Raw genomic sequence first — 14,445 nt, 5'->3', positions numbered from 1 at the left:
TTAAAAATACAAAAATAATATTTTATTTCAAAAACGAAAAAAAGAGGCAAAATTTAAAACTCAAAGGCTCAACTTTGTATTTACATATTCACAAAACTATTGCTTTATTAAAAAATACATAGTATGTATATAATTTAATTCTACAATAAAAGTTAACACAATGAGCTCAAAAGTCATAACACTAATGGTATTTCCAGTAAGCAAGCACCCATAATTTTTATCCCTTTAATACAATTTTCAAGAAATCTACAATTTACAGAAAACAGCTACTCTATTGTATCCTAAAATCATTCTAAATATTTTTTTTAACATAATTTAAGGGGAAAAAAGACATGTCTTGGAAATGTCAAAACAAAAAATTACTCAAATACTGTTTTACCCATTTGTAGACAAAATAATAAATGGATGGCAGAAAAAACAGAAATTTATTTAATACCCATAAATCTTAAAATTTATCAAAAACAGTACATTAAAACACTACAAACTTTAAAACAAAATTTAAATCTAAATTCAAATATTGTAATTCATTTATTTCTTTTGATTAAAATGGATAAAATACACCATAGCAACAAATTTAAATATCTATATAAGTAACTTTAACTTAGAAATATTAGCACCAGATACAAAACATTAATAAAAAATATTAAAGTACTGGGAAACTATATTCTTAAATGTATAAATAGGAAAAATAATCTAGGTAATCAAAGAACCGGGAAGAAATGGATACTACAATGTTTAAGTAGAGAAATATCTCACCATCATGTTTTAAGAATGAATAAAATAATACATAAATTATAAATATTATTTCAAAATATAAAGTCGATTTTTAAGTCACAAATAACTACAGAAACAAACCGATAGCCTCTAAAATTATTTTGATTTTCTAGTGTTTCCATTTCTTGTTTTATTAAGTACCTTAAACAGTTTAAAATATAATTAAATATTTCACTGGTATTCATCACGGGTGCTCTTGATTTCACTGATGTTTACTTTCTTACATCCCTTATTCAATGGACCTTTATCCAATACATCAGAAAAATATAAAAAATAATTTTCACCATAAAAACTCTAAAACACAAATGCATTCCGCACAATTTATAATTTTTGATAAGGAACTACACCACTAAGATTTTAAATACTGTATATCCCATTAACTGTTTAATAGATTTTCTAAAGTTCAGTGCATGATCATTTTCATTAGTTTTTAAATTTTGCAAACAGATCCAAGTTTTTTTTACACTTAAACAAGACTCATCTAAAATCATTTCACAGAATAAAAGTCAGAGTTGTTAAATTGGCACAAGTTTAAGGGAATATTTTTGTATTATCAACTAAAATAAAAAGTACATTCTTAAAGTTTGAATTGTTCAATAACTGAGAAACTGTGCTGGTTAGGGTGTTGCACTCATACATGTGCAGAGGAAACTAGAACCTCCTTTAAATATATAAAATCAACCAAATATTTTGTAAATCGTTTTTTAAAAAAAATATTTAATGAAATAAAGTTTCCAGATTTTTGTAAATTTCTTCTTACACCAAAATTAAGTGTATCCCCCCCCCCAACTTTATATGATTTCTCATCAATTACAGGGCACTTATTTGCTTCATTTTGGAAATAAAACACGTAAAAATATATGATATACTTCATAAACAAGCAACAATCGTTTGAATATTTTACAAATAAAGAATAAATACGGAATAAACTTTTTAAGCTAATTAAGAGTGGATGCTTTTATCTTACGTGCATCTATTTAATAGACATTTTGCAAAACATTTATGCAAATTTTGATTTTAACGAAGCAGTAATACATATAGTTTGTTACTTTTTTTCTATCCAGACATTGTTTTTACAAACATACTTTTTCTAAACAGTCGTAAAAATCAACAAAAAAAAATCTTTTTTTTTCATTTCTTACAAACAACATTTAAAAGCAAGAGCAATCAAGAGAAAACCATTCTTGTTTTTAGAACATAAGAAATGTATGTGATATTCCTTACATACAAAGTTTAAAAAAAAAATAATACAGTAAGAAATCTCCTGACTAAAGTATTTATAGGAAGCCCAATTTACTAAAAAATAAAACTTTAAAAAAGTATAAAAATGTATATTAAAAAAAAAGAAATTTGTTCAATAAAAAAGCTGAAAATAAAACACAGTTACAAATTCTTACAATTAATGCCCTTTAAGAATAACAAACACAATTTACAAGTACAATGCACCAATGAAAAACAGACCACTCTAAATAACTTTCGATCGGATCTTCACGTTTTAGGACTCAATCTAAATGGTTAAAGAGGGTGACCTCAAATATGCTAATTAATTAGTGCAAACGATATTTTAAGTTAGAAAAGAAGACACAAAAACGTACTTTCTCTGAATAAACATACCCTTTTTAAAAAAGATTTGGATTTCTTCTCCCTAAATATATATGGGGTTGCCACAATCTGGGAAATGTAGTCTTCTTAGTTCAATCGGGGAAGGGGTCCAAAATTTGGACCCCTTAATGTTAATTAAAAAGTCTTTTTTATTTTTTGCGTACTTCGCCATATCTGAAGAACTTTTTTGGAGAACTGAAAACTTTTTGCACACAAAGATTAAATTCGTTTATCCAATGATAGGTCCATGCAAAAATTAATTTAAGTAAGTATTTACTGTTCTTTATCATTTTATTAAATAAGAGTCAAAAAAATTTTGAATTGTAAAGAATACAACTTTTTACATCATTTTAAAGTATGTAATTTTACAAGGCAAAATACAAATTAATGCGAAATCGGTGGAATAGTTCCCGAGAAATCAAATTTTAAAAAAATTGTTTATATAAAAAAAAAGGTATGTTTGTTCAGAGAAAGTATGTTTGGGTGTGATTTCATAACTTAAAATATCGTATGCACTTATTGGTTAGCATATTTGAAATCACCTCCTCGAACCATTAAGTCCTAGATTGTGAAGATCTGATCATTAGATCAAATGTTATCCAGGACGGTCCCTTTTTTTCTGCGCTGTACATTAGAATTAATTTCATACTTCAACATAACTATTTACACTTATTTACAATATCAATTTAAATTCAAGCATTCCTTAACAATTAGTACTTAAAGATTAAAATTGAAAGCTTATTATTCTTGAGCAACACAAATACCAATTTTTAACAATAAAATACACGGAAATATTTCAACGTCTTGTACAAAATAATTAACTGTACAAACACATTTGTAACAAAACATTATTATTGAAGCAGCACCTTGAGATTTCGTAACACAAAAATATTTTTTTTTCTTCAAAAAGTTGATTTCTGTACAATAATAGTTTTAACTTTGGCATTTATTAAAAAGGCACAACAATATCCCCATTAAGGCTTGAGGTGTCTATGTATCAATAGAATCTAGACCTTGCATTCTTGAAGCTCTTCTTAATTCTTTTGCTGAAAAATGAGAAGGTACTTTATCTACAACAGTGATCTCTTTATCATCTTCATCTACATCCATGACAATATCTTTAGAATCGGGTGACTCCAGACCAACAAGCAGGGCAGTGGCTTCAGCAAGAGTGTCCTTTATAATAAAAATGTTTAACATTAATTTTCTTAAAATAACAAAGTTTTTTTTTATTAATAATATTAACATATTGCTTTCAAACTTTTTCAGCAGCAAATTCAAAACATTCTTAAAAATAATTATGTATAATCCAAATTATGTTGTATTCAGATAAAAAAAAATTAATAAATAAACAAAAAAACTTGCATTATCATTAATCTTTTGATTAATACAAGAATTAAAAAATACTGAATATATCTTCAAATATCATAAATGAATGAAAAATTATTAAGAAAAAACGAAGTTAAGTATTAAAAACAAAGTTATATTGTAAAATATATATATATTCTCTATAATTTTTCATTCATTTATGATATTTGAAGATATATTCAGTATTTTTTAATTCTTGTATTAATCAAGAGATTAATGATAATGCAAGTTTTTTTGTTTATTTATTAATCAAAAGGAAGATTATATCTTTAATAATTTATATAACTTTTCCATGTGCAAATCCATTTCGGGCAAATCCGTGGCTAAAATTATTTGCAAATATGGTTCTCTTTTCTATTTTATATATTTTTTTAAATAAATATTTATTTTCTAATATTATTCATGGCCAACTTTTTAAATTATCCAGTATAATATTACCTTGCACACATTCATTTCGGACCCATCCTTGGTAACTAACAAATCAATGCACAGCATAACAAATCACTTCAGCAATGCAGTAATAACGGCACTTTATATTCCTCTAGTTACACTCAATTTGCGCTTTTGTTTTCATATTTTGTAATCTGTCAATCTTGTTGCGAAAACATTCTTAAATCATTCTTGAAAAATTTCCCATTCATGTAAGTACATCTGATTTTGCAACTCGCTTTATAGTGTATGTTTTATACTGTTTTTTATTTTTATTTTATTTTATTTTCTGTTTTTACGTGTTATTTTTACTTATTGTGTTCTATTTTATTTGTTGCAATTTTTGAGTGTTCCTCACACTATTGTATTAATATACTTTGCTTTGGCTATATTGATACAATATCAGAAAGCATTTTTTTTTTTTGCGGATATAATATCATGTCGGCTGATGAAAAGATTATATCTTTTTTTTTCCGGTTTTTTAAATAAAATTTTATCTTTTCTTTTTTTTTCTTTTCTTTTTTTTTAATCAGTTGTTTGTTATTTTTTTAATTATTATTCCCCCCCCTCCTTTTTTCATATGTCTATAATTTTTCTTTATTTTATCTCCATTTTGAACTTATATATATATCATTTGCAAGTTTTGCTTGATGTGGAATCACATATGCTATCATTAAAAATCATCTTCGCTTATAAAAAAAATAAAATAAGATTCTTTATTAATCTAAGCATACAATTATTTATTACTAATACCAGATGATTATTCTATGAAGCAGATTGCAGCTTTGTTTTTAAAAGTGATACATTTCCACTATGTCTTTTTTTCACCCTTCATATTAAATTTTTATGCTTAATAAATTAGTTCTTTTTAATCATAAATTTAATGATTAAGATTTTTTTTTAATTCAGTTGATCTTATAATATTCTGCCTTATATTATAATATCCTGCCTAATATCATCCCTCTGGGGGGTTTAAGTATTTATGTTAGCACCTTTTTAAACTATCATTTTTGTTTGGTAATTTTTAAGTGTTGTTTTTATTTCATTTGATTAATAAGTTTTCCTTTTATTTTATCTTTTTCTCTTTTCTTTACAATTAGGTATGAAATATATTGCATTTTTAAATCATTGGTTTTGTTTTATATTAGTTAATTTGGTAAGTTTAATTAATGTTCAAAAAGTAAATGTGAATTTTGTATTTTTTAAATTTGTTTTTCTTGTCTAAACTTGTAATTGTTTTTATTCTTCAAAATGCTATTTTTCTACCATTTTTTCTTTTTTTAATTTAGAAGAGTTCGGTTTCTTTTTTTTTTTCTTATTTCAAAATGTTTTTTTTTTTTTTTCATTGCAGTTTAGGTTTGATAAAACATTGATTAATGAAACAATTTGGCCGATCAAGAAAACCTAGAAATTCAGACATCCGAGATAGTGATGCTCTCGAGTATCCCAAATAATTTGTTCTCCACTGTAATTCCAAATGAAAATTATTAATTCCACTTAAAAAAGAACAATAAGTTACACAAAGTTGCTTATTATATTGTTAATAGTATAAGAACTATAAATATTTAAAGCATACTTTTATAAAACATGTTTTATAATAATAACCATTACTGAAGTTTTTCCTTAAGAGTGGTTATGATTTATTATATTGAAATGAATACATTTATAAAATCGCCAATTTTAAAAAAAGCTAGAGGAAAAATTAATACTGCACTAGCACACCAGCACATCAACCTGTTTTATACTTATAAATGTACTATGTCCACTAAAATAGATTGGACAGAAACATTTTTTTTTTTTCATCCAGCATTATCTATAAAGGATTCATTTAACTGACAAACCTGAGCACTAACTGTCCTTTGAAATGTTTTGGTGTTTGAATCTTCATTGGAAACAGAAACATTGGATGGCGTCCAATAGCTATGCTCTGACATCATCTTCTTAAGCCAATTAACAGCCCATTGCCACTTATCTGGCGTTTGTAAAAGATAATCTTTTGCAACTGAGCACCTGAAAAATAAAATATTTAAGTCAGTAATGAAAAACCTTTCTATAGCCTATTCAATGGAAAATTTTATCCTTCCCAAAGAAAAAAAAGTTGATAAAAAAAAAGTTATTTCAACTCTTGAACTATTAACATAGACAAAAAATATTTCACATCTTTTAACAGAGAATAAAAAATTTCTTAATTCTCTGATCATTACCAGCTGGAAGCAGTTAGTTGCAACTTAAATGGCTTACATACAACAAAAAATTTTTACGTCATTTAATCAGAAAATAAAAGGAAAAATTAACCAAATTATAATGCTCAGAAAGCAGAATTAAAAGTACTGGAAAAAATATTTTAAAAATGCAACCAATATTTTAAATTATTTAAAACTAACATTTGTATTCTTAAAAGCTACTTATGATAAACGAAAGAAACCCAGTCATAGAAATCATAGTCTTTAAATATAGATAAATTAACATAAATAATGCAGAACATAAAACAAAAAATGAATAGCTTAACACAAATTTGATGATGAACAATTATAAAAAAATACATTTATTAGTTTAACAATTTAAGATACAGTGCACTCCCGATTATCCGGGTTAATCACCGGGACAGGTCGCACGTACAATCGAAAAACACGGATAATCCAAAAACTCCTTTTTATTAAAGAAAAAATGAACATCAGTACAAAAAATATAAAAATTACTTACATTTGCATGCTGTATAAGATCAAATTAGGAATTTAACATTTACTGCTTAAAAAAATGTGTAATGCGTCTTTGCTTCCGCTGTCTGTTCATCTCTTGCTGTACATTGACACATATTTTACGTACAGTAGTAACTTCACCGTAATCAAATCCTCGTTCTCCCATATAATCAATCTAATAAAGTTTCCACAGATTGTAGAGCAGCAGAATCAGGAATGCCGGCCTGGTGGCCGAGCGGTTAGCGTGCCTGACTGTGAAGCCATAGGCTGCGGGTTCAAATCCCGCTCTGGGCATGGATGTTTCTCTCTCTCTTTGTGCTGTCCTCTGTTGTGTGCGTGTATGATGTGTGAATGTGGTCCACCCTATAAATGGGTTTGTGGCAGTGTGGCGTGGGCAATGTTGCTCGCCTCCGTGACGTTGGTTCACAGGTGCCCACTGGGTAACGCGAAATGAGCAACAATTCTGGCATAGTATAGGCAAAGATTCAAATTCAGTGCCTGCCATTGGAAAAAAAAATCAGGAATTGCATTTCCCTCATTTATTACATCTTCTGCATCAGTACTATCATCACTATTTGATTTAACAACACAGTTAGTAAAAATTTCCTCATCTGTTAAATACTGGAAGTCAAGCTCACATACATCACTTTGAAACGAATCTTCTAAATGTTCCTCATCAAGAATTTCTAAACCTACGATTTCTTTTCTTTGTTCAAAAATACTGTTATCATATTCTTGAATATAAGAAGATCAAGCGGTATGATCTTTCTCCACGATCGTGATAACGTAGACGATTTTACCTTTGACCATGCTCCTAATATACTGCATCCAATAATGAATATTGCTTTCAAAAAGTGTTATAACTTCATAACTTACTATTGCAGCAATTATTATCAATAAAAAACATTAGATTCATATTCTGTTAATAAATGGCGAGACTGATTTGACAAGATTTCTATTCATATCAACATATATTTTACATGCATGATAATCTTGAAAATGTTTCTCTTTAAAAAAAAATTTTGTGACTCCGAAAGGAGCACGGATAAACCGCAAACCGGATAATCCGCGCATAGATAATCGAGAGTGTACTGTATTTAAAAATTGATCTTTTATGAATAACAATCAACAAATTCATCAAAACAGCACTGACCATATTATTGGCAGATATATGTTCAATTTACTACAAGATTTCTTTTTCTCCCTTTAAAACTATAAGTGAAATATTATTTATTACAAAAACCATTTAATGTAACTAACTGATAAATTAATTATTAAAGTAAACTACTTTAGAAGATTCTGATAAAAACTTAATTATAAGCATTCTTAACTTTTTAACAAAATGCTTACAGATGATTCGGATAAAAACATATTTAAAAAAATTCCTAAGTTTTTAATAAAATGCCGATGTCAAAATTAAAGTTCAGTTAATGTATCTGATAATTAAGTCGTCAATTTATAATTGTTATATTTGTAAACTTTTAAAACAACATGCTTTTTCGAAATAATGACAATTTAAGCAATTATTTTTGTGAAAAGAAATGCCAAACACAGTAAATTTCAGACATGTTTCCAGTTTTACTAAACAGGTTTAAAACAGAGCTTTATCAAATTAACCAATAATATTTACACGAAAAGAATCCTCAAAAACAGAAATCTCCTAAGAGTTTAGCTAAAGATAAATGCAAATGATTTAAATCACCTACACCAATACTCACAAACCTATATAAAATTACATTCCATGGAATTAAAATGAATGTTAACACATTCAGTCAGTTAAGAAATTGTAAAAGGAGAAACTAAAACTTACTTTAAAGAAAGACTAACAAGAAATTTCACTCCTTGGTATGACCTACGACTATCACTAGTTTCGTTGGCTCGAATAATAGCTATAAAAACGTATATAAGCACATTTTAATTACAAAATTCAACAACAAATAAATGTTCATGAATAAATTGTTCAAAAAATTACAACTTCTAGGATAATAAAAAAAATCAAGAAAATGAAAATAATTAAACTGCACACAATAAAAATCACTAATAAATGTTCAGAAATTTTTTACAGTATATATATATAGCATAATAAATAAAAACAAAAAAAAACACGAAGAAAATTAAGAAAAACAATAAGTTCATTTTTCTGTATTTTTTGCCTTGTTTTCTCTCCATTTTGAACTTTATATAAATATAAAAAAGATACTTTAAGCGATTGAAAAAACAATAGATTACTCCACATAAGTTTTATTGTGTTATTGGGATATGCCTTAAAATGCAGCATTACTACAATAAAAAAAAGACATTGTTAATAACTGTTATTATAAGACTATTATTAGTGTACTGAATTCGTAATAAAATTTCTTTCAGTTCAATTTAGAAATATTGAGAGACAATAAAATATACAAAAAGGGAGGTTGGAAGTTTTTTAAGCTTTAATGAGTCAAAAAAATGAAAGAATAGATATCAAGTTTTGTAAATTACTAAATTAATTTATTGACTTTTAAGAGTAATTATTTTCCTACCAAGCATTCCATCAAAGAAAGGAAGGCTTTCAGTACACATTCCATCAATCACTAGTTGTACACGATTTAACTGCAAGGAATCTTCTATAGCCTAAAATATATAAAACAATGGTATTTTTAAAAAACAAACACTTAAAAAAATTTATAAATGCAAATCATATAAGTTATGAATTAATGGATATGGAATAAACACATTAACATAGCAAAAGATGTTCTGTATTAAAAAAATGGTCTTAAAAAGATTACAATTAATAATGGATAAAATAAATTATAATTTTAGAAAATCAATTTTTAAAATTCACATGTTGTTTAATTAAGGAAATTTTTCAGAATTTTGAATTATTTCATTGACTAGCAGGGAAAAAAAATTTCTATTTTTTTTTACCAATAGTTACCTAACCCTTTAATAAATAAAAGTAGCAACATACAACTAAATAACTTGTATAATACTATAATGTATGTATAAAAATAAATAACTAAATAACTTGTATAATACTAATAACTTGTATAATGTAAATAACTATATAAGTGTAGAATAATTTTAAACAAATAATCCAAAATGATAAGTTTAATACTCACTAATATTTCTAATAACAGAAATGACAGATTTTTCAATTCATTGGATGGCACAGATGAGTACTGAAGCTAATAAAAATACAAAAATAGATAAGTTAATTTATTCACAATTACTTTAAAACTTAGTTCAAAATTAAATTTGAAACTTTACACAGACATATCTTGGAAATTTCATACTCACCATAATTTGACGAATAACGGAAATAGAGAAAATTTCATTACAAAATGAGCACTGCACTAGCATATCAGTAAAAACAGATATAGATCCAGAAACTTCTCTGCAAGCACTCACAACCTATTAAACAGCATTTTTATAGATTACATTTTTCTTCTAAATAAATAATATGATAAAACTTTGATTTAAAATTACTTTAACAGAAAAAGTTAAAATTGTCAAAGAAAACTTAGAATGCAGCTGTTATTCATGTTGAAAATTGTTTGGTGATAAGACTTTTTTAACAGTTCTGTAAAATTTTACAATTAGTTAAATGTGGAGAATCTTCTGACAATTATATAATAATTAAGAGCTATATGTATACAAATTACTACGAGATGTGTATTAATTTTGGAAATATTACAATAATTTTTGAGCAAGATAAATTTTTCAGTTTACATATGACATACTTAAATAACACTGCCAAATGAAAGGTATAAGTTCACCTTGTTGTATTAATTATTCAACAACCCATTCCTCTCCTAGATGGCATTACTTTTATAACCATTTTTATCTCATTTATCAACACTTTTAAAAGGGATTTTTTTTTCTTCTTTTTTTTGCACTTTTTCTCATTTTTTTTTTTACTATGCTCACTCTGTATTTATAATTTCACAGATATAATACTTAACAAAAACTGTTAGAACTTCATTCATAGATGTAGGGAAAAAATTTTTAGATTAAATTTTTTTTTTTTAAAAAATGAAATTATAATGTTTGTTATGACTAACTGTGGGAGGCAAAGTTTCAAGCTCTGAAATTGCTCATATATTGGGTGGATACCAGATTTAAATAGGATAAAAATACTCATATCAAAAAATTTACTTGAATATATTTTGAGATAAGAATTAAAGTTTGTAAAACAAAAACAAGTAGAAGAATTTTTAACATGTGTACTATTTAAGTATTTGAAGTACCAGCAAAAAGTTCATTTAAACATTAGAAGTTTTTATTATACTTATTAAGATTAAAAATCTAAATTCTATATTGTTAGAACAAATTTTGTATTTTCATAAATGTTAACGTTTCATAAATGTTCATAATGTAAAATGATGTGCTTTGACAAATATTTTTGAAGACTTTTAATTTATTTAATTTTAATTAATATTGAAGCAATACTTTGTGAATTAAGCTGCGATCGGTTCACAAATATTACACCAAGCAAAATAAAAAATTATCATTAAAGTTTTAAAGATATTGTAGAAAAACATACAAAGAAAGCTATAAATAATAGTAAAAGTTACTAAAATATTTCATACATTAGATGGCAATCAAAAGTGAAAATAAATTTTAAAAACTATAATTGCATTTCTTCAATTAAAAAACTACTAAAGCAATATTACCTCCTGTAAGTATCTTGGTGAACCAGGACCATATAAAGCATCAGCAATTTCTTTCGGCATAGAAAGAAATGTTTCGCTAGCGGACCAAATAGAAGTGCGTTCGGAGAAATCTTCCAGTTCTAAAATTTAAAAAGTATTATTAATGCTTTTAAGAAACATTTAGTTCTAAATTGGGCAGTATGAAAATTATAGAATTACCAGTTGTTCTGTGAGGCGTTAAATCGCAACTTAATGTTAAAAATGCCATAGTTATATGCAGAGATCCAAATTCCTGTGTTTGTAAGGGTGTCCATCTCCTTGGGAAGGTTTCCTAAACATTAAATAAAATGTTTACATTAATATGATGTACTGAGAATTATTATGTAAAAAAAAATTACTATTAAACAAGAAATAGACCAAACAATTGAAGGTAATTGAGAATGGAAAATCCCATTTGCATTAAACATTTGTCAGTGAGGAGTTTTTTATGGAAAAATAGGGAAAATAAAACTTATATCCTAATTTGAAAAGAATAAAGAACAATTATAAACATATTTTATAACTGATTTACTAAATTTAAATTTTTTCAACTTTTGTAAAAAAAAATTTATAAAATCAAAATAATTACATAATAAATCTAATATTTATAACATTATAAATAAACTAGCATCTTAATAAGCTTTTTTAATGCTGTTTAAAGAACTAATTAAGACAAAGATTTACGTTATGGAAAAACCTAAAATAAAAACATTCTATCAAATATACATCAGTTAGCTAATCTTTCAGTTAGCTTTAAATATCAATTTAGCTAAATTTATACCATTTATTGATAAAGAAAAAATATATTTACCAAACTTTGCATATTTGCAGATGCAGGTCCTAACAAAAAAGTAAGAAGTCTTTGGAAAGCATTATTCTGGATTAGATGACTGCATGTTTTGTGACCCTATTAAATTCAAAATTAAATCAATAACAAAGCAAAAGGTAACAATTTGATAAAACAAACCAAAATTGCATTATGAGATCAATCAACATATTAACTTTAGAAGCAATATCTAAAGGTTCATAATAATAGCACCATAACATAATTTAGTTTCACACACAGTTTTTAGTGGGGCTTTGTGTGTGTGCGTGTGTGTGATACAAAGAACAAACAAGATCAAAATTAAAACAATGGAAATTAATTACTAAAGTATTAATAAATAAAATCATAAAAAAATTCTTAATTAATGAAATTTTGTTTCACAATCAAATTATGAAGTTTGAATTTATGTAGAACATATTATCGAAATGCCTTTGTAAAGTGGAAATTTTGGAGAAGTCGTCTAAACAAGTGTAAGGTCAATTAGTTACTATAAAGTATACTCTGATGTTGATCTTTGACTGCAACAATTTGTGATCATCTTCACTAAAACCTCTAGTTTATGAAGACACACTTTATTTATTGCCTTCCATAATAAATTTGAGCAAAATAAGTAAAAATGAGTTATAAATTATACAAAACTTTCACAATATTTAAGAAGATTTTCCATTGTTCAAGAAATTCTACTAACTCACAATCAAAAGAAACGAAGAATATATTTGAAAAACTTATTCACAAAGATTCTATATATTTATTTAAATTGGGTTAATATGAATCTCAATGCATAAATCAAGCGAATACGAATCTCGATTTTTTGACTTTAAAATCCTGTAAATAGGAATCTGGATGCTTCATTTTAAAATCGTACAAATACCAATTCCAATGTACAGTTTTAACTCACTTGGACACGAACCATGAAAGTGGTTTTCAAATCGTGTGCATGTGAAACACGATATTTGATGTAAAATTGTAAAAATACAAAACACGATGTGCAATTCTAAATTGCGAAAATAGGAATCGCGATATGTGATTTTAAATCATGTGAATGTAATTTTAAATAAGTTTGCATTGGTAAGAAAAAGTGTGAAAATCAATATTTGTTTTCCTCTTGAGTAATAGTTGAAAAATTTCTGTGTACGTCATTCACACTTTCGTCTATATTATACGGGCCTGGTCATGTTAATATCCTTAAAAATCATAAAACAATAAGCAAGCAATAGGTACATAGGCTAATAAAAAATATAAATACTCACCAATTGGGCATAAGTACTGAGTAACCAAAAGTATTGGCTACAGCTTTTACAATTATCTGGCACATCATGGGACAGCATGTCTAGAAGATGGATAATAATACTGTGCAAGTTTGGAGAAGTCTGTAATCAATTTCAAAGGAAGTCTTTTTAAGTAAGGAATAAAACTATACAATGAAGGAATTTTAGTAATTTAAAATCAAAACAAAGAACATTTTTAGCACTTTAAGGTACCAATTAAAAATAATTAGAAGCAATAATAAATTCTTCAGCTGCTGAGAATGAATAAAGCTTCTCCAGGGTTCATGCTCTACTATAAAAATAAAATTCAAGTACTTTTCAAGGACTTTTTAAGACTTATTATAAAATTCTCAAGGACTTAAATTTTAGTTAAAGATAGACTAAAATTTAACATTTTAAACTAAAATGTTTTGACGATAAATGTTAGTCGATAATAGCAGTACTGAAAAATAAGACTTCCATTGCTCTCTCTTGATTTCGGAAAGTGATCTAAGTATATATATAAAAAAAAAACAAGGGTGATTGGCATCAAGTCGAGAATAAAATTCATGATGCATAAAAACGTCAGGTTTGAATTTTGCATTAAGGCTTATTTTAAGCTAGGTATACAAAGTCTGAATAAGCAAAGATTCGGGCAGAAGACGGGGTAGGGGGGATTGTTCTATATAATACTCTGATATCAATTAGATATTTAAAAACTACTCTGCGGGAGACTTTTATTTAATATTTAAAGTGGCAGAAGCATTTAGGCAGTGAAATTTAAATTGTTCTTAAATATAATTTTGAACTTTCGACCACTTTTCTATTTA

At 26.2% G+C, this 14,445-nt stretch overlaps 1 protein-coding gene across 1 annotated transcript in view; it reads right to left on the bottom strand.

Annotated features, from left to right (window-relative positions):
* LOC107451201 (ubiquitin carboxyl-terminal hydrolase 24) overlaps positions 1-14,445 on the bottom strand; it is a 69,539-nt gene continuing 55,094 nt past the window's right edge. Inside the window, exons 50-59 of the mRNA XM_016067220.3 lie at positions 13,619-13,738; positions 12,354-12,449; positions 11,723-11,834; positions 11,525-11,643; positions 10,149-10,262; positions 9,971-10,036; positions 9,392-9,482; positions 8,683-8,761; positions 6,015-6,183; positions 1-3,552 (exon numbers count right to left, since the gene is read on the bottom strand). Of these exons, the coding sequence (XP_015922706.1) occupies positions 3,367-3,552; positions 6,015-6,183; positions 8,683-8,761; positions 9,392-9,482; positions 9,971-10,036; positions 10,149-10,262; positions 11,525-11,643; positions 11,723-11,834; positions 12,354-12,449; positions 13,619-13,738 (1,152 nt within the window). The 3' untranslated portion in view covers positions 1-3,366. The remainder of the gene's footprint in view (positions 3,553-6,014; positions 6,184-8,682; positions 8,762-9,391; positions 9,483-9,970; positions 10,037-10,148; positions 10,263-11,524; positions 11,644-11,722; positions 11,835-12,353; positions 12,450-13,618; positions 13,739-14,445) is intronic.

The sequence above is a fragment of the Parasteatoda tepidariorum genome, chromosome 3 (assembly GCF_043381705.1).
Source record: "Parasteatoda tepidariorum isolate YZ-2023 chromosome 3, CAS_Ptep_4.0, whole genome shotgun sequence".
NCBI lineage: Eukaryota > Metazoa > Arthropoda > Arachnida > Araneae > Theridiidae > Parasteatoda > Parasteatoda tepidariorum.
This window is presented reverse-complemented; position numbering and strand designations above follow the sequence as displayed.